This window comes from Clavelina lepadiformis, chromosome 2, assembly GCF_947623445.1.
Source record: "Clavelina lepadiformis chromosome 2, kaClaLepa1.1, whole genome shotgun sequence".
NCBI classification, from domain to species: Eukaryota; Metazoa; Chordata; class Ascidiacea; order Aplousobranchia; family Clavelinidae; genus Clavelina; species Clavelina lepadiformis.
The window spans coordinates 15,442,039-15,462,449 of NC_135241.1; the positions used below are offsets into that span (position 1 = coordinate 15,442,039).

At 34.0% G+C, this 20,411-nt stretch overlaps 2 protein-coding genes across 3 annotated transcripts; both read right to left on the reverse strand.

Annotated features, from left to right (window-relative positions):
- Positions 1-1,496: 1,496 nt before the first annotated feature.
- On the reverse strand, positions 1,497-5,875 carry LOC143447091 (uncharacterized). The gene is made up of 6 exons (XM_076947026.1): positions 4,998-5,875; positions 3,985-4,275; positions 3,742-3,887; positions 3,432-3,594; positions 3,197-3,299; positions 1,497-2,077 (listed from the first exon to the last, which is right to left on the reverse strand). The coding sequence occupies exons 1-6, from the start codon at positions 5,773-5,775 to the stop codon at positions 1,882-1,884; spliced, it is 1,677 nt and encodes a 558-aa protein (XP_076803141.1). The 5' UTR covers positions 5,776-5,875; the 3' UTR covers positions 1,497-1,881.
- Positions 5,876-11,417: 5,542 nt separating this feature from the next.
- On the reverse strand, positions 11,418-16,249 carry LOC143447235 (uncharacterized). 2 transcript variants are annotated; one of them, XM_076947233.1, is made up of 8 exons: positions 16,034-16,249; positions 15,141-15,363; positions 14,610-14,966; positions 13,260-13,550; positions 12,918-13,063; positions 12,408-12,570; positions 12,175-12,277; positions 11,418-11,899 (listed from the first exon to the last, which is right to left on the reverse strand). In XM_076947233.1, exons 3-8 carry the CDS (start codon positions 14,962-14,964, stop codon positions 11,782-11,784), a joined length of 1,176 nt encoding a protein of 391 aa, XP_076803348.1. In that variant the 5' UTR covers positions 14,965-14,966; positions 15,141-15,363; positions 16,034-16,249; the 3' UTR covers positions 11,418-11,781. The 2 variants fall into 2 exon arrangements, with proteins under 2 accessions (XP_076803348.1, XP_076803347.1); XM_076947232.1 differs by lacking the exon at positions 16,034-16,249 and having other exon boundaries at positions 15,141-15,420.
- Positions 16,250-20,411: the final 4,162 nt, after the last annotated feature.

Below are 20,411 nucleotides of genomic sequence, written 5' to 3' on the forward strand. Positions count from 1 at the left end.
GTATATTTGTAATGACCACAAACAATAAAAAACATTAATGAAATAAAATTTAACGTCATTTTGGTTTATACCAAACAGTTTCAAGTGTCGAGAAATTGCATTCAAGAAGTGAATTTTGGAGCATATGTCATTATGTATTGTATTGCATAGACTGTTCGGACAAGCTTGTCATTTTTGGTAACGTTAACACTGCTGTTGGCTCAGATCACCAAGCTTTGGAATGGTATCTTTGTTCGATCTTATTAATTCTTTTGTTTCACCCTTCTTTTCTCTTGAGTGTTCTCACAGTAAGCACAGGTGTTTCTATGTATCTCTTTTTGCTCCCTTATAGCGCTTTTTTATGGTAAATCTTCTTTTCACATGGTAAATATTTAACAAGTTACTTTTGGATTTCCAAGCGCTAATTACGTTCAATCCTGACTAATTCCCCTCCCCCTCAATGAAAATGCGTTTGATTTCTAAAAACATTAGGCTACCTACTGCAATTTAGGCAGGAGTTCGACATTGATATCGACAAATAAGAATATTCTAATTTAAAAGAAGTTTGCATGCGTTAACAGAAGATCAAAACTAGGAGTGCAAACTTGTATTTTGTTCCGTTTTTATTTACGAATCAACTATTAACACGGTACGATGAATGGAGCAATGTTTCAACCAGCCCCAGATAAAGCCTCACCTTGAATCTGTGGAAGCTTTACAATTATCAACGACCTTCGCAGAATAAACATCTCAGTTGAAAAAAAGCAACTGCTGGTGTTGGACCGTTCAGTGAGGGGGGAAAAAATGAATCTTAATGACTCTGCGCTCGGTATCCCATAGCTTCAGGACCTTTAGTAAAAGGACTGGTGATGATCAAGAACTATGGATTTTTTCCATGCATAACGCTATATTTCGCGCATTTCCTATGGTAAAATACCTCATTTAGTTTTACCATTACATCCTGCTGGTTTCACTTGACTAAAGGTTGAAAATATCTTGCAAATTGTACGCATCGACTTTGCTTGTTGGACGGCTTACTTTTAACTGTTTTCCGTCGAAGCATACTTGTTTTTTTTTGATCTTGGTATGACGGTATCTGGAGATAATGATGGCTAAGAATACAACACTTCGTTTTCGTTAATTGAGCAATTCTCCCACGCAAAAATTTCTTCGAGTATAAATGTACAGACATGTCGTTTGGAAAGATTAACTTGTTGTCATTTAATAGGTCACCAATGTAGTGAACATAAAGAAAATAAAATATATAGGCCTATAAGCTTTTCATTTACAGATACAAATGGTCTTGCTTTTTCATACTGCATTGCCACATTTGCAATGGAATATTGTGAGGTGTGTCGGAAATCAAACAAGTATATCAGTGTGCTGTGTCTTATTTTATGCAAATAGACCAGAAATAAAATGCTTTAACAATTTTGTACAAACATGACAGAACGTGGTTAGGAGCAATTAAGCTATACCATGCTTCTAAATACAGTGCTTAGAACATCAACATAAAATCACAGCTTTATACAGATTCTTATTTCGGCTGTAGATGCGCAATTATTACGATAGATAACTTAGATAAAAATTTTAACAATTGGTAACAATTCTGTTTCAAAAAAGACAATGCAAATAATTGTAATGCGCAAAACAGACGACCGATTAGACCAAGCAATAATTTAAATATCGTAAATTTTACATGCAGTAGCAATATTTTTCATTTTTTCAACGCATATACTTTAGCAAGTGGTTATACAATGGTTTTTGATCAATCATTGCAATTTTAAACACGAATTAAAATAGCCTACTACAGTAGTTCGTTGCGTTCCACAATACTTTCTGCAGAAGTGTTGATCCATTTTGCATAAATCTAACACTGCACAAGGACACCAATGAATTATATCAGATTTTTGTCTGAACTGTCGCTGAAATTGCATGTTCATTTGAAGAAAATCGACTTTCTTGCTGCAAATTGCTGTTTACATGACTGTTGGAAATATTTCTCCCTCCGCGCTGAAAGAAGCTGCCCGTGAAAAGATTTCCAAGTGTTGAACGAAATGCCTTGTCCCTGATATTGTATATCAGAATGTTGACAAAACTGCAAGAAAGAAAGAAAGAAAAGGTTAGCATTAATGTTAGATAAAAATAGACATAACACCGTAGAACACTTTAAATTTAATCATATAGACATCAGTTTTACAGACGAAAATTTGCTGAAAACAAACCCCAAATGAAGATTAAGCTGATTTTATACTATAACATTTCATATGGGTTTTTACACAATTTGTTTTGAACTATTGAATTTCTGTTTTAGAAAAATAAGAAGAATTTACGAACATTGTATAATAGTTACTGACAAAACGTCGGTTTCTCTTGTGATTTTGTTACCATGATTTACTTACAATACAAAAAAAATAACAGTAGACAGAATATATGACTGCCAAGACAGTTAAATAAAGTCTAAGAGAAGATCTTGCTAGAGATTCAACCAAAAACATGTAGAATGTTGCACCAATGACGTATGTGTGAAATGACCCAGAGGATTATTGAAATATGCAGAGCGTAAACAAATAAGGTTTTTGCGGATACATAATGACGTCAATGTGTGTTCGTGGAAAATTTTACGCTTCCTTGTTTTCTGCATGATTTTGCGCGTCTACTAGCAATCTTAGTATAAAATTAGGTGAATAACACACTCGCAGTTTAGAATAATGCCGAATAAGAATACGGACTAAAAGTAGGGGGATAATTTTAGCAAACTAACGTGTTTAGTGTAATCTCATAGACGTTGGATATAACGCAGCAGTAAAAAAAACTACGGCTATACAGTATCAAGAGCTAAATATACATATGTAATATATGTACAACTTTAGTAAAAGGTTTTATTTTCTTATATGACCTTTTATTTTCGTATTACTACACTTAAAAAATACAAATTTAAATAAAAAACATCAAACGCTGGAAATGAATTTTGCCTGCATGACCAACATGAACATGAAAAAACATGAAAAATGTTATACAGTATTTCAAAAGAGATGTGAGACTAAACAATCGGAAACAATATCAAAAATATTACTTCTATATGACACATACAAGCGCAACCATATTGTGTATTCAATAATTATATACGGTGTTGTTTTCTTCGAAATGTACAAATTAATGGATATGTAAGTTATCTGACACCATATCTACTTCGGTATTCTTTGTCTGTTCTTACCTGTTTGACATGCTGAAATAGAAACAAACAACATACGGAATGGAAACGTTGTAACAAGTCAAATGACCGGAATAGAAAAGGGATACAACGATCACAACAGGGACTGTACAATAATAAAAAAATTGTAGTAAGTCGTATATTATGCTGTTGTATAAGTATTTTAATATATTTACTGAAAATTTCTGAAACATGTCAACGTAAACCTTATTAAAGATAAATATTTTGAGCAACTTACTTAGGGTTACCGTAAATCCAATTTGCATAACAGCAATAGTCACAAATACTGAAACTTTTTTCTTTGAAATTTTTTTTGGAATTTGGCTGTGTTTACTTCTTATCTTTTCTGAATGTGCGTTGTGTTTATAGATTAAAACTGCGGTTGCTACAGTGGTACATGTCTAAAAAATATGGTAGGTTCTGAAATACGAAAACTATAATGTATGATACGAACCTTTTAAGCTAAATGACAACTGAAAACTAATATTTTTTTAAAAAAAGCATAATCTTCTGTTTTAAAATAATTCAAAATTGAGTCTGAGCCATACCATAAGCACAAAGGGAAAGACAAAAAATACAATTGTCAACGCAATGAGTGCACTGTAGTTCTGATCTTCCGAAGCTTTCAACGTTGTTGGAAAATAAAGAAATATTGAAGGAATATATGTGAAAGTTATTTCTGAAGGCTGCCAAGCTGTCAAAAACAATATTTCATGGAGATTATATAAAATCAATGCAAAACGCAAAACATTACAAAATCCTTACTTGTTCCAGCAAATATATGTGCTTACCAGGTATAGTTGATGTCATTAAAGACAAGCACCAAACAATAGCTAAGCCGATAAAAACGGGTTTATCAGTTTGCCATTTGTAATTGATCGGTTTTGCAATGGCATACAAACGTTGTAATCCAATAAATATCAGATGGTATAATGAAGCAGTAAAGCCAAAAAAATAAAGAATTCCGCCAGCATATGCTCTAACAGTCCCTCGTAAAGCGAGTTGTTCCATATTAAGCTCTTTTGCAGTTAACTTCATCGACCAACTAAAGTTGTATACGATCACAACCAAAATTTGTATCCCTGGATGAAAAACAAAAGTCGTTTCAAACTTGGGAGTATACCTCAACAATCACCATGTACAGTAGATGCTCATAAACTTGAAGTTAAAGGAACCGATTAAAATTATATTTTCCGAAGTTTCAAGTCATCAAAATTTGGTAAATTTAGCGAGATAAAACCGTAAAACTGAGACTATGGACCATATTAGATACATTTCGGCAAGCATACTGTACATATATATGATTTATATATGCATTGTAATTTATAGAGGTTATACCGCGTGTTTTTTCTGAAAATATTTTTGTAAAAAAGATTAAAGTTTGTTTCATCTAAGAGCAGTGATGGCATTAAAATAGCGCGTGTAATTGCAAACTGCTGTACTAGCTGTTTGGGCTTGTAATGCATTCAACCTTGCCACATCTAGCTAATACTATATACAGCTTAAGGTAATCATAAAACATTGTTTCTTCAAATTATCCGAAATTTCGAATTTATAAGCGAAGCCAACTGCCCAGATGGCATAATAATGAGTGATGACTCACGACCGCTTGCGGTCATGGTGAGAAAGAAGAACCACCGAAACCGATTTGACAAGTTTTCGCTTTTTTATACTAATTATAAATTATTAACAGCATTTAACTGTCAGACAAAATGTTTGTAAAATTAAATTTTTTACCCAGCTATATTAAAATAGTATAAATTTATAAAATATAATAACGCAGGGCTCAAACAAAAAAAGTTACCAGTTGTAAGATCTGCAAGCGCAAGAGAACTTCTGCAAAGATCCATCTTTGTATGTTTGTTTTTTCTGTGTCTTTGAATTCCAACGCAAATAATCAAAATATTTCCGATCAAAATAGCCAAGCCAAGTAAAATCACGAAAGAAAGGAAAACTGCTCCCCGAGTCAAATCACATTTGTCACATGAGAGAAGTGGAATGTCTGCACATTGGTTGTAAATGTCTATCAACGATCCTTGACAGACACCCGGGAATCCGCAAAATATTGAATTTTCAGCAGAAAACTGCTTGCCATTATCAAGTAAACTGCTTGTAGAATCGAAAACGCTTGCATTGATCTGAGGAAATGGTGACAAAGTTTCAAAAGGCTCAGGCAAATCCGTGACTGGTTCTCTTTCGGGGATGAAAATTGTTTCAATTTCAGGAGGTAAATTTGCAATTTGGGAGATAAGAGCAGTGGAAGTTTGTACAACCTCGATAGAACTGGGTGTAGAAAATTGGAAGCGGTCGGGCAGAATACTTTCCGGTTCCAGTTCGGGCGGAATAGTTTCCGGCTCCAGTATAGGTATGCGGTCGGGTAGAATAGCTTCCGGTTCCAGTATAGGTATGCGATCGGGTAGAATAGCTTCCGGTTCCTGTATAGATATACGGTCGGGCAGAAAAGTCTCCGGTTCCAGTATAGATATGCGGTCAGGCAGAATACCTTGCGGTTTGAAAGAGAACTCCGGCAAGATTAACATAGGAAAGCGGTTGGTCGTGGAATTTTTAGTTGTTAAACTCATTTAGCTCCTTCCAATTAACACAATATCGAAAGAATATTCTATCACAAAGTTGCTGTCTATATAAGAGAAACCTTTGTAAAATTAATCTGAAATATAACATTGTACTGTATACTGAGAAAGAATAACGATATAAATATATATCCCATTCCGTTATTCCATTATATATGCTTTGACTACATTTCCTTACATCGAAACATGATTTTTTCCTAAGCTATATGAAATTTACACTCTCCTGCTATCCTGCTATTTTTGGTATAAGTTATAAAGGCTATAATGTTGCTCAATTTATATCTTGGGTGATGAAAAAAGCATTCTTAGCGCAAAATTTTTTTTTTGTATGACGTGGATACAGTCTCAGTGTACGTGATAGGGGAAATCAATCAACGGTTTGTAGTGACGATTTTTGAAATACTAAGAGGGTACGAAAAGCTATAATTAGTAACCTAATTACGCGGAAGTTTTTACAACAGTTCTCTGTGGCTTTGCTCACGTTGCTGACCGAATATATCGTAATTAATTGGTAACATGAATGTTCTGCTGTCCACAGACCTCCCCATTGATGCTATCCAAGATACCTTGTTGGCATTAACGCTGGTGGTGTCCTGGGCCATTTTGCTTATGATTACAATTATGAAAGTGGTTTTCAAAATCTCTCATCGTATTTCGGAAAAATCTCTTCACAAATAAAGTATGATGAAGTGTCGTTCTAAGTGCTTTCTATTGCACTCTATAATGGCTGTTGTATAAAGTCCTCTCATCAAAATTTATGTTTGCAAACTCGAAAAAATCAGGGTTATACTTTCAATTATGTTATGAAAACCGCCACTTCTCCCAAAAATTCTTTATATTTGAAGAATACTCCATTCATCTGTAGCATCCCCAGTTTTAATAACATTCATATCTCATATATTGAAGTGCGTAGGGTCTAAACAAATAGAAACGATCATAACTTTGGGGAAAAAAAGCTGTATAAAGTAATCGAAGAAATATTGAAGAACAAATTAAATCTTCATTAGACTGCAAGTGAGGCAAAATATTCAACTTTGACGTTCACATTTAATTTCATTTAATGCTTTAATTCAGGTTAAAAAAAACAATTCTTTTTGTTATTTAGGAATCACTGCGTATTTTTTTATTTGCACTATCTTGAGCATAGGGTTGTTCAACGTTTGTGTCTTATATTTACGTGATTAAACTCGTTTGTTTATATATGGTGTGCGTGTAGCATGTTTTCGGAAGTAATGTGTTAGCTAATGCCGTAGCTTGTGTCGCGCCAGTCGAACAATTTTTTCGGTGACATTATACTCTCCCAAGCTGTTGTGCTGTTCAAATTCTCGAAGCTACAGTACCCTCCCTGTTTTTTATTTATGACGCGTTACTCAGCTATGTTTACTCTACTAGTCTACTGCTTTACAGTAACAACGGCATTCCGCATTTGGGCTGTGTATTGAAAAAACGCTCTGTTGAGTTCACCCTTGGTGTTTATGTCTTAGCTTTTAATTAAGATGGCCTATCCCATGTGAAGAATCGTTTTGATATTTTTTCTGCATTTCGCAAATTGAATAATAAGATTCGACCAAGCAGTCTGGCCGTTAATTGAAGAACGAATCTGGCAGTTCAATATGATAAGAAACAATACGTCACACATGTAAGTTACTTAAAAACTACGTTTTAAGTTGAAATATACGTCGGTATAGCATTTCCTAAAGCACCAATATATTTTATTACTCGGAAATTACCTTACCAGGATGCTTATAAATAAAATTTTAAGATTTGCCAGATTTTGTCAACATTTAACACAAAAACTTCACCAAGAATTCAAGGGAAGATCGAAATATCCTTGAAAAATATCTCGCTCTCTCATTGGGAAAATGTATTTAACATATAAAAGATATTTGTTTAGCTCCCACCAGAAATCTCTTCGCTTATTCATGACTTAAGCTGTTACGAGCCTACGCCTATAGACGTTCGGCCCTGATCAATACTCACGCAGCATGCTACATGCAAAGGATAACCCCGGGCCACGTATACATGAATTTCACATCGTCACGTCACTATTGCCGACACCAACGTTATAACTAGTAGCAAATTTCAGACGATAATTGATTAAACATACTAAACAGTATTCTAATCTTTGTTTGGTATGGTTACTGACAACTGTTCATTGGTTAAAAGTTAAATTGTGTTAGCACATGCCACTTACGTTAATGAATCATGTTTCAAAATTATCGACATTTAACAAACACACGCGATATATCGGTTTCCAGTTTTCTTTTTACCAGCTCTGCAATCCAACTAGTTTATCGTTATATCACAAATATTCCAACGCCTCTTCGAAAATATTACTAAATTATAAATAGCAAAACTTTTCATGTTTTTTCGTACGTGCAGTCTTTGAGCTTCCTGTCTCTGCCGTCTGGCATTTATGTTAACAAGTGAAGTCTGATACTCTGAATTACAGAGATTTAGTACGGTACTATCTCTTATCAATCAGCGATAGCTTCTGCAAGATGTATCTCTTTATTTATGTTCTCACTGGGCTGAAAAATGGTAAGAGTCCTATTTCCGGTTTCCCTGTATTTCAATACTCCTTCCCTGTATGAACTGTAAGAACTGTATAGTAGCGTATTGAATTCTGCCGTTCGCTTATTTGGTTGATGACAATCGCATTTTATAAAGATTAAAAGCAGGACACATTTTGCATGTGTGAACAGATGATCTCACAACATGCGGTATACTGATGATTCAGTTAAACAGTTTAATAATATGATTTAGTAGCTTATGCAAAAAGGTTTTAGCAATTTTTTCAAATAAAGGGCTTTTACATTTTATTTTATTCACATTTACACTTGTTTGTAAAATCACTTCAAAATATATAACAGACTACATCCTGGTAGTATAATGTAGCCTACATTACAGTTAAATTTTACACTATTCTTTCAAGGTCAGGCAAGTTTGTAACCGAGCATTTGCACAACTCAATTGAAGCGGAAGCTATGAGCTTTTCGAATGACGGTTTGCAGCTTCGCATTTTAGCAGAAGTCACTGAACCCGACGCAGCTGTATCCTTCTCATTGTACGATGTTATGTTTCCTAATTTTGTTTTAATTCCGCTTGTGCCATCAGCTGATATTTTACTCATCTTCACCAGTAGTTTAGGTCCGAATATTTCTTTAACACTGGCGCGAAACGATTTATCGCAAACGTTGTAAACGATAACGTTTGAAAATCTGCTTCATAGAAAACGTAAAGTAAAGTGTAAAGTTGTTTACATGTTCCTTTTACACATTTTCGTTTGGCTTACTTCAGTTATTCGGAAAATGAAATTGGTTGCCTGTTACCCTCGGACACATGTGTTAGTTAATGCTGAATGCATGTATGCAAGCATGCATACCTACACGCACGTCTTGCATACAGACATGCATTCATGCATTCATGCATAGTTGCATACAGACATGTATGCACGCATAAGAGCATATTTGCGTTCTTACGTGCGTGCGTTCATGCTTACGTTGGTAAATCCATGCTTGTATGCGTTCATAAATAGCCTATGAACGACTTTACCTATACCTACAAACCTACATGCGTGTTCCTGTGCATGTTCGTGTGCGATAATTCACAAATGCATGCACCCATGCCCACGTGCTTACATAGTTCTTAGAATCTTATGACTGCAAATTAGTAAATTACCAATCTTTTGCAAATAAGTCATGGCTGTTAAACTCCATAAGCAAAACAGCTAACCAATTTCACTTTTTGCATAATAAAAAATAAAAAAAACGGGTAAAAAAATACTTTTAACATAACTTAACTGAAATTCTAAAACTCAAATTTATTCTTGAAATGGATACGATGTAAATAAAAATTACATAAACTGCTATAGTGTACAACATACAGCAGAAATTATACCAGCAAATTGCTATATAGCATCCATGACAGTTTTCTCTCAAGGAAATTGCTAAAAAAGTCACATACACAAAACCGACTGAAAAAGTTAAGAAAAGCATTGGTTTATATTTACGGCTTGGTCATACTATTGTCAAATTCAAACAGATTTTAAACAAGAGTTTCGTACATAAATATTTACGTGGCGGACAACGGGTTTTATACGATTTAGACCAGTGGTCCTCAACCTTCCATGGTTTGTCGCCCCTTACACGGACTCTCAAAATCCGTGGTCCCCTGTTTATCAATAAAGAATGTAGATTATTGAATGCAAAACAGTTTTTACTTTGCACAGTACACTTTGCACTTTTTACTTTCAATAGTCCCGGCACCCATAATTGCACAGCAAGCACAAAAACGAGAGAAACTTGTGTACTCCTGATTTTTATTTCCAGAATCATGAATCAAAATCATAATTTTCTGAATTTTCTGATTTTTCTGATTTTCTTAATCTGATTTTTCTTAAGATTCATTTAACGTCGATTCTCTCTAAGAAATCGGCTCGCTGAAGTTGGTTTTGATCAGATTCTCACTTCCATTCACATTTGCTGACGATGTTTTGTCGTGAACAACAATATTAAATATTATGTAAAAGATAATAAACTTACTTATGACCACCTATATAATTAGTAAATGATAATACACAAATATAGCTTCTTTCCAATGTAAAACCTTTGTTCTGTGCTGAGTTTTGCATCACCTGGGAATGGCAGTAATTAGTAATTACCTTTGCCGATTCTCGTAAAATATTCTTAAAAAGTTAAAAGACCAAGCCATGCACTATAAGTATAGATAACTGTTTGATAACTAAAATTTTGTCTAAAGTACTCCTTTTGCAAAACCGTTATCAAATTGAACAAAATTATAAACAAAACCTGAAAATTTATACCTCACATTTTAAAAACTCGGTTAAACAAAAATATTTGGAAACGTGAAACTATTTGCATAAGTATATTATTTTGAATACATCTCTCATGTGATGAGCATTCATTGGCTAATTTCTTTACATTCACGCTTTATACAACATTTTAAAGTTTGCCACACAATCTACCAGAAACGCAAGGTCGACGTCGGGTGTTAGATTAATTATATCCAAGCTACTTTTCAAATGGAAAAACGCTTGATATAAGGCCACATAACTGTCACATGTGAAAGAAGTAGGCTAGTTTAAAGTTTTTTATTAAAAAATGTTTATGTGGTTAAATATCTGTCCATAAATTATGCATACGTTATTGTTATACCTTATAGTTATAACAATAAAAACCAACGTATTAGACTACAAAAGAGTCTATTGACAGTTTCAAACACTAAAATATACCAGCTGAACGAAGATGATGATAAGCACAATTGTAATTACATACGACATCGTGTACGTCAAAATGTAGTATAGGTTAATAATATATCATCACGTAAGTGACACATCAAAGCTTCACAGCGTTTGTGTATACCTTTAATGGCGTAAATCAACCGACTCCGAAACAAACCGATCTAAATTTACTGACCTTGTAAGCGTCGATAAATAATTAATTGTATGATTCTTGATTTTTGCATAATTGAAGGCTTTTTTGTATAATATAGAATCATGTTTTCAAATTAATTGAAATGTAAAGCAGCTAACGTTTTAAAACTGATATTGCATGTATGCAATTTAACAAACATGTATGAATGGGTTTAAAGTCAGCTTGACTTAAACATGTATAGCAACCAACACACTTTAAACATGTTTCATCGATTTATTTGCAATAAGAAGCGATTATAGCTTAGGTAGTTTCTCAAAGCATCTTGTAAACATCGATATGTTGAAATTGTAAAATTAACTGGTAAAATTGGAAAGTTTTAATAATTTAGTTACTTTACTTTCCATTTATCTAAAATTAACTTCACAGAACTATATTATTAATCTAACATAACTTAATACTAATACCAAACTGCAAGAACTTATTTTTATTAGGATAAAAAGTAGACTACAGCATAAGAATAAGAGCATTCACTTTTAGTTTAAAAGGCTTTAGTTTAAAGCTTATTTACATTTAGTCGGGCGCTACAATGTAATTCTGCATTTTAAGTGATGATATACTTTTTGCGGCAGGATGAAGCTGGGTTCCAAGAAGAAATCATCTCGCCCAAACAAGAACGAAACGATGAATCGCGAGCGCTGTACACTATCACGTTCACCAAACTAAAAATACAGAGTTTTATTTGTGTTTTCATCAAAAAAATTAAAAAATTACAATGGGTTTAGAAGTTAAATTGTTAAGCACTTTTGTTACAAGTATACAGATTCATTCTTATTGGGTTGTTATCGTTAAATTTTAGACCGTTTAGCAGCTAGACGCTAGCTCAATATAGTTTTATTTACTGTAGTATAAGCAAATGTCGAGTATAAACTTGCTGGTTTTTGCATGCCTGAAATTACTTTGCTGTGTTTTATTTTTCACTGTTAAATAGTTTTACCTGTTGCACATTGTAAGATAAAATCCCACCACGTAAGGTATAGTTACATTCGAACAATTTAGACGTCCAGTGTAAAAACAAAGAACAACCGCCATAACGGGCACTAATAAAAACCAATACTTAAAAACAGTTAATTTGGAGATATTACGCTCATTTTTAGAAGTTATAATTTATAACTATGTTTAAGTAAATATAACATCAATTTTGACGACAGCAAATTCACGCATGCTTACCCAGTGTTAGAGTAAAGCCTATCTGCATGATGGCCACGTTTTTGAAAACTAGTCTTTCTTGCCCAACGCAGTTTGGGCTGTTTGGCTGTCCATGACTACTTAACTTTCGAGATTTATTCGTCTGAGCGCGCAACATAACACCAAGCGCGATAGACACACTTGTCTGTAAAAATATGAGAAGGATTTTCATTTTTAAAGTAATGGTACTATTTGTACAGCACATGCACCAACACGAAAACCGTTTGACTTTCTTTTGGTGATGTAATATATTACAAAATCAACAGATAAACTTAGTTTTCCGTAAAAATTATGTGAAAGCATTAAAACTCTATTTTGTTTATCATGGAATTTTGAAATTACAAATTTAAGATTTATGTTAGGCAATATCCTAAAGACATATACGGTACCTTTGTACCGACAAACATTTTGTTGCGCTATAATGGTTAGCATTTTATTTATCGTTTTTCCACAGAAAATGACGAAATATAAACTATGTATATTATACTATACCATTAAAATAAAAGGGAGGACGACAAAGATTGCCATGAGCGCAAGTGATGAACTGAGATATTCTTTGTTCTTTGTCATAGTAACGCTAGGCCAAAACAACAAGGTTGTCACGTAGTAGGAAAAAGTAAACCGCTGGGGAAACCAGGCTGTATAGAATGAAACAAAAGTTATACTAAAATATGTTTTAAAAACATCTGGTCAAACCCAGCTGATGTGGAGCATGCTGGAAAACAGTGAACAGAAAGTTTTAACCGAGCACTTGATTATATCTTGTAAAAAGTTTTTGAAATTTTAAAGTGTATTTACGCAAATCATAATGATTCACCAGAACGCTGTTGTCACCTGGTATCGAAGCAGTTAAAGCTGCAAACACCCAAACTATTCCAAGTCCATAAAGAACCGTTCTCTTGCCTTGGAGTTTATAAAGGATGGGACGAGCTATGGCGTACAAGCGTTGTAAACCAATAAACAACAAATGGTATAGTGAAGATGTGAACATAAATAGATAAAACCATCCCCCGAAAGAGGCGACCGCAGTTCCCTGCAACTTTATCTGTTTAATATTAAGTTCAGTTGCTGTTGATCGAATCGTCCAATCAAAATTGTGCGTCGTGATTACAAGAATCAAAACACCTGCAATATGTCAAAGAATGAAGATAAAAGAATCTTTTGAGATATACCCTGAAAAGTGAAAATAAGATTACAGGCTGTATTTTTAAATTACATAGTGAGGTAAAAAGAGTTTCCGAAAAATGTACACTAACACACACAGCAATTCAACATATACAGAGCCAACTATTATAACGTATTTTTGCGACTATACTCACATGTATCAATCATTACAAACATATGGTATAGGCTACGTCATCAATATTTCTAATTGTGGCAAAACACCTGCCTTTATATTTTTTTGCTCTAAGAATGTATCCTATTCATTTATTTTATAGGCTGCCACTATTTCACCGGAAAAAAACGTGCGTTCAAAGCTATTTTTCACAGTTTCTTGTTAACCTAACTTAAATGTTATGACACAGTGACCTAAATATTTCTCCTAATCTAACGTTAAGTCCAACAAAAACATAGATAATAGCTACAATCAAATCTTTGCATTACCTTCCTTCTAACCTAATGGTATATCTTTAACAATAGGGTGCGTGACCTACTCTCAGTGAAATAGTCACTCTCTTATTTATAAGCGTCGCAAGTCTAGAGCCGACATCATACATCGGTTCCTTCGCGTAACAAATGTGTTTGCCGTTATAGATTATTTTGTTAATGAGCAATAAATGGGAGCCTTCTTTATTAACATTAGCAAATTAGTACATGGCTTTGCAAAACAGCGACATTTATACGTGAACTTACTTCAACTGATTACTGGTGTAAAAACTGATTCCAATTTACTAATACTATAGCCAGATAGACCTATGCATGATGATGACGTGCCTTAACTGTTTGTATTACTTTTTTAGAGATGCCAAATCAATTTATAGAGAAAGCCTTTTCCTTGGAGACAACTCGTTTATTTACTTTTGCACAGACTCAGCCCATCCATCCCAAACAACCTTCAACGAGCTATAGTCTTTGACGTTTTGAGTATAGAGTTTATGCTTTTTGGGGAATAAAAGTTTCGCGAGATCCCTTTTAGGTTGTCAAAAAAAAGTTACAATATCACATATATACAAGTGTACAAACCTGTCAGTGCGTCAGCTGCCGCAAGCGAGGTTCTAAAAATGTCAAACTTCTGTAAGGATCTGTTTTTGTATCGTCGATATCCAACTGCTACAATGAGTATATTGCCAAAAAGAATCACTATTCCCAAACAGACAACGAAAGACAAAAATGCTGCTGCTTTTCCCATATTGCAACTTTTACAGTGAAACAAGGTTATATTTGCACAACTGTCATATGCTGATGCTTTGCAAAAAGGAGGAAACCCGCACGGTCTCGACTCAAATGTAGCTGATATGAAGGATTTTTGGTCCCCGTAAACTTCGACGCAATAACGGTCATCCTGAAACGCATTCATGGAGCTGCATTTTCCATCCATAGCTGTTATCGAAATAGGACGTGTTAATACAAGGCTGCATTCCGAAGTGCAAGTTTGTTTCTACAAACAATATATGCTTCAAAATATCATTGCTAAGCTAAGTGAAACGTGATCTAGTTTAGCAATTCTTTTAATTGTTTTGATTTTTTCCAGTTTGTCTTTTATTTTTCACATACCTGACGTAAACTGAAGTACATCTGAGTATAAATTGCAAATCGAATGACGTAAACAGAGAATTCAATTAAGTTCTCAAAAATAATCTCAAACTTTTAGAACTTCTCCTTCACACGGCATGGTGCGCCTTCAGAGTATGATCCACCAAAACATTAGTCGTTCCCAAAAGATTAGCAACAACATGATTTTGCAAAACCGTCGCGTCACTTCCGTCTGTCTGTGAAACTATTTCAATAATCGTGAAGCAGGGCTTTTCCTATTTCTGACCTTTTCTTGAAAAGCGAGTAAAATAATTTACAAAATTTTACTTATACGTGATGGCATCAACGTTCGTTATTACATTTTATCTTTTATCTCGAAATCCCTGGTAAGATTTAATGTTAACGCCCACTTATAGATTATAACGCAAGGACATTTCGATCTCATTTTCTGTGTTCTTGTAACATGTTTGACGTATTTTTTTGCAAAAGCGTAATCATATCTTCAGATATTCATTTAAAACCAGTTATCACATCTTACAAATGTTACAGTGTAAGTTAAAGATGTTTGTGATATATTTTTTAAAGCTTTTTCAAGACCTATGACATGACATGAAATGACACATTTTCTTTTGAAAAGTAATTCAAGCAAAAGTAATTCTGTAATATTGACTATAATGTCGCTTTTTGAAAAAAATTGACTTGACTCAAGTTCCTTTCTGAGAAATTGCTACAAATTTTCAATCAGAGCCAGTTTTTGTTTATTAGGTTTAGGCGTTCAGGTAAAAAAAATTCTTTTGTCCAAAGACATTGAGGGTAATTTAAAATGAAGTCCGTTTGTTTAGAAACGCATAACGGTTCATTTTTTTAACACTTGTAATCTAAACGTTTTTTATTGACAAAAACGGTATTTTTACCTACTCTGTGTTGTCTTGGCTTCATGTACGATATGATTTGATTTGAATCTTTTTTACCAAGATGGCTTGACTTGACTGAAGTCACTTCTTCCAAAAACTAAACGTGAATTACCACTCGAGTGATGTGTTCAGGACTCTGATACAAGCTTGCTTCATCAGTTTGCACGTTCAATGCTTGCTCTAAATGTTCATGTTTCTGCCATCCATCGCGAGTATTTACACTGATAGATGCGTTTTCAATGCACTTGGCCTGCGCAATCAGCAGAGTGAGTAAGTTATGTCATGAATCAGGCAGTGTATGACATTGTTATTATTATTGTCTCCTTTTTTGCTGACTGTCTTTCAAGTAAATGATTGCCAACAGTTGCAAAGCGAATGAGCTCATGTCGGAGAAGAAATTGATAAGAAAGTTATTTATCCGTGTCTAGTAGTTTTTTCAAAAGTTTAGCACACAATTTTTTAGCTAAGGGTGATATCATAGAAAGAAGTGGGTGAATAATTGGATTGGTTGGTGTCCAGCCTGTTATATAGTAAGCATTGCCGAAAAGCGGTTTGTAATTTGCAGAATTTCAGCCACTCATGCAACTTTAATCTTTTAGACCAAGTTGCAACGTCATTTTTAGGCCAGGCAAATTCCTAAATCCATTATCCAATTTGTAACATATGTAAATGTTTGATTCTCGAAGTGGGGTCCGTGAAGTATATAATTTCAGGTTTCTGGAATTTCGCGAAAAAGTTAACCTTAAATTTATACTGTAGCCTGCATTAAATTAAATTCTATTGACTTTATGTCGGGACTATCGCTAGTCAAGAATATTTGCGCTTTGCTAAGTTCATTCCCGCACTTTTCATTCTGTCGTATTAAATTTAGCTGTTAAGTAGCTGTTAATTGTGAAGTTATTAGCACAGTAGGCTATAAATTGAGCTTAGGAATTTATATCTCTGCATCATGTTCCTCTGCTTGCAGGTAAGCTGATCGATACTGTAGCTTTAAGTTTAAAGTTTAGTTTTGCAGTTATTTTAGTAAACAGGAAGCCGCCAATCAATTTCACACCAGTGAAAAGTACTTATTATAGGTAAGGACTCAAGGAGATAAAATATACACCAAAATTACTTGAAAATTACGCGTTTGTTTCTTTTTCAGATGAAGCTGATTGTCTAAGTATAGATGATTGCTATACAGTGTCAAATTCGCTTGATGTTAGCGACAGCTAGTGCGCTAGACGAATCTTACAGAAACTAATTATTATTTTTCCAGCAAAATCGCTTACACGCTCCTTAATTTGACTGTTTTCTTTGCTGTAACAAGCCGATTGAAAAAAAGATGATGTATTTTCCACAATCAAAAGAAACACTGACAAACCAAGAACGGTTTTGAAATAATGGCTTCTCCCGCCGTAACGTCAATGCAACTGAACTCAGGACCACTGCGCACAAAACTGAGCAATTACATTAACGTCTTTAAATAGCGGAGGTGGAGCACGCGCGGCACGTTTGGAGGGATGTGACCAAAAACAAGTCACAATGCACATAACACATTTATATGTATTGTTGGCGTAAATATTGCACACGGAGAACGGGGCGGATAGAATTTTACATTCTGTGTATGTTAGATTAAGAAGGATTGAGGATGCTCCAGCTTACTGTATAAGCACAAAGTTAGTAAACTCTATGATAACTTCTAGTTGGCCATCATCAAACAATAAATTCAGGTCCATTACGTAAATTTGTCAAAGTTCGAAATAAGAAAGCTACAAGGGCACGTTTACACAGAAGGTTTTAAATTCTTACTGGGTGAGCTTATGCCGGTAACAACGTAGACTACATAGAGACTACCCAACGGAAAATGCACACAATATCCAACTATACAAACTGAATAATAATTTAGGTATCGGAACCCTGTCAAAAGAGATTAGTTTGTTTTGTAAGTTAATAAATGATGCAGTTGAAGTGCTGTTTATCCATTGTCTAAATATTCAGCTTTCACGAATTGGAAACTAAACATTGCACATGCCAATAAGGACCGTTTTGTTGATATAAGATATACGCATTCCATATTTCTCATAACTCAAGGGCTATTTAATTGCTTAACAAATTTACAAAGGGTGTGTATATGATAAGGTTTTGGGATAATTAATCAAACAAACCCAGAACTAATCGCACATTTGTAGGAAAAGTTGACCGAAGTAAAACAATACCAAAAAAAAAACAGGAAACACCACCAGGTATTAAACCATCATCATATGACTCATATATTTATGTTATCCGCTCGTCGCACTTTTTCTTGGCACAATAAATACTGAACACATACTGCAATCACTAAAGAAAAAAGAAATCCTCAATTTCTGAATGCGTTGAGGTTAATTTCATACAAAATGTGATGGTGGTCAAAAAGAAAAGTTAAACCCTTTATTTTAACTGGTAATAACGCGGCGAAGAAGAACTTATTTTAAAAAAGTAAGAGTTAAGGAGGCGTGGATATAAGGTTGGTGATTAGTTGTTAGTTAACATATTTTTCCCATCTATTGCAACGAAAACTAATTAACAGATCGAAAACGAACGGGGCAAGACTTACTGACAATGCAACGTTCGTTGACAGAGACAATTTAACTAGTGCTAAAACACTGTTACACGATACGACTACACATTTTGAATTTTAGTTAACTTTTACTGTACGTAATATATTTCAAATTTGAAGAATATTAAATCTGTAGATGTGAGCATCTAGTTTAGGTGGATAACCCAAATGAGTGTGGTAGGCTTGGCCATACCGAATTTCATCAATATTAATGTGAAATCTTTTAACTTTAATAAGCAATCACGATAAGTATGGGCAGTTGGAAATCAGAATGTTTTTTCAATGAAAGTTGAATCAAAAGGCGCTCCATTTTCACCGAAGGGCCGGAGCTGAAAGAAGCTAAGCTTCCCAGCTCTTTGATATTCCTGGTGTAAGCACAAGGTTGTTTCTGTGATTACTTTCAACTTTGTATTCAAATATTAAATTCGTAAAGTTATCCTACATAAGCGCATAACACCATCCTCATTACAATCGTTGACGGAAAATTCTCTCAACTTTGATATTTGTTGATGATTTAATAAGTCTTTTTGATTTAATTTTTTCGATATTGCTTTATTTTGGTTAAAATTTCTTTCAAGTGGTCGACTATGTTAGCTCCAGGTTTGTATGACAAGATCTATTCGATGCATGATTGATTAATTAAATTATTCTTAAACCTTATCACAAACTCTTATTTTGTAAATTTGTTAAGCAATTATGTGGCCCTTGAGATATGAGAACTATAGAACGCGTTTATCTTTTGTCAACAAAACGGTCCTTCTTGGCTGGTGCAATATTTAGTTTCCCATTAACATAAGTTAAATGGAATCAAAATTAACAATATGTTATAAGTTTGCCGTTTATTAACACACAGAACTGCAATTTCCAAAATACTGCAGAAAAATACTGCAGCATGCTTGCTTTGAAGAAGCGTCCATTAAAAAGTATAAGTTATTAAAAGAAGAGCGAATAAAAACGGTAAAATGTTAACAATTGCTTTTAAAACTCTCAACTCAGTACATTTTTGTGTCACTATCGAAAAACCGTATCAAATGGCGACAGAATATTTGCGGTAGTTGTTCCTGCCAGGGCTTAGATCTATACCGCAAAATGTGCGGGATATGGAAATCTTGAATTTCTTGAAAGATGTTTTTGAAATCACATTTTTTTCGCTTTGTCTATCTACGTTAAAGTTTTGTCTGTATTTACATTTATGTTACATAAATGCTATGAATTATTCTCATTATTATTATGGAAAGAGTTCTTCACGAGCTTTCTATTTCTTATTTTTGTCGGCTTCTTTTTCGGCCCAGTCTCAGAGAACTACCAATTCTCTGGGAGCTTTAAGGTTTTTCCAGACATTATTATTATATAATGCCAAACACTACTAATTTTTTCCCCAAGCAGAACCATTTTGTGAAAAACAAGACTTCATAACTATCAGTACAAATTAAAAATTTTCAAAACTTGGTTTTTATAGAATCTTTAACGGCAACAGACATTAAACAAAAACAAATTAGTAGCAGTTTGAGATTATGAGAATGGGGCTTGATGCTCATGAAAATCCAGGGACGGTTTGCTTTAAGCTTGAAACTATGCTTATATCTTACTTTTTCGTTATTACATCTAACACTTACTAAAGTGTCAAAAATGGATACGAGCGTAAGTGGTTAAAGGTCAACTTCCACATATACTTACAAAAAACGCAAAAGTTTGCGCAACAAAACACTTCGATTGAATGAGGCTGTATTTCAGTATTTGAAAACCTTATAAGTACGGATCGATGTTTGTCAGTCAAGAGATATAGTATGATACTTTGGT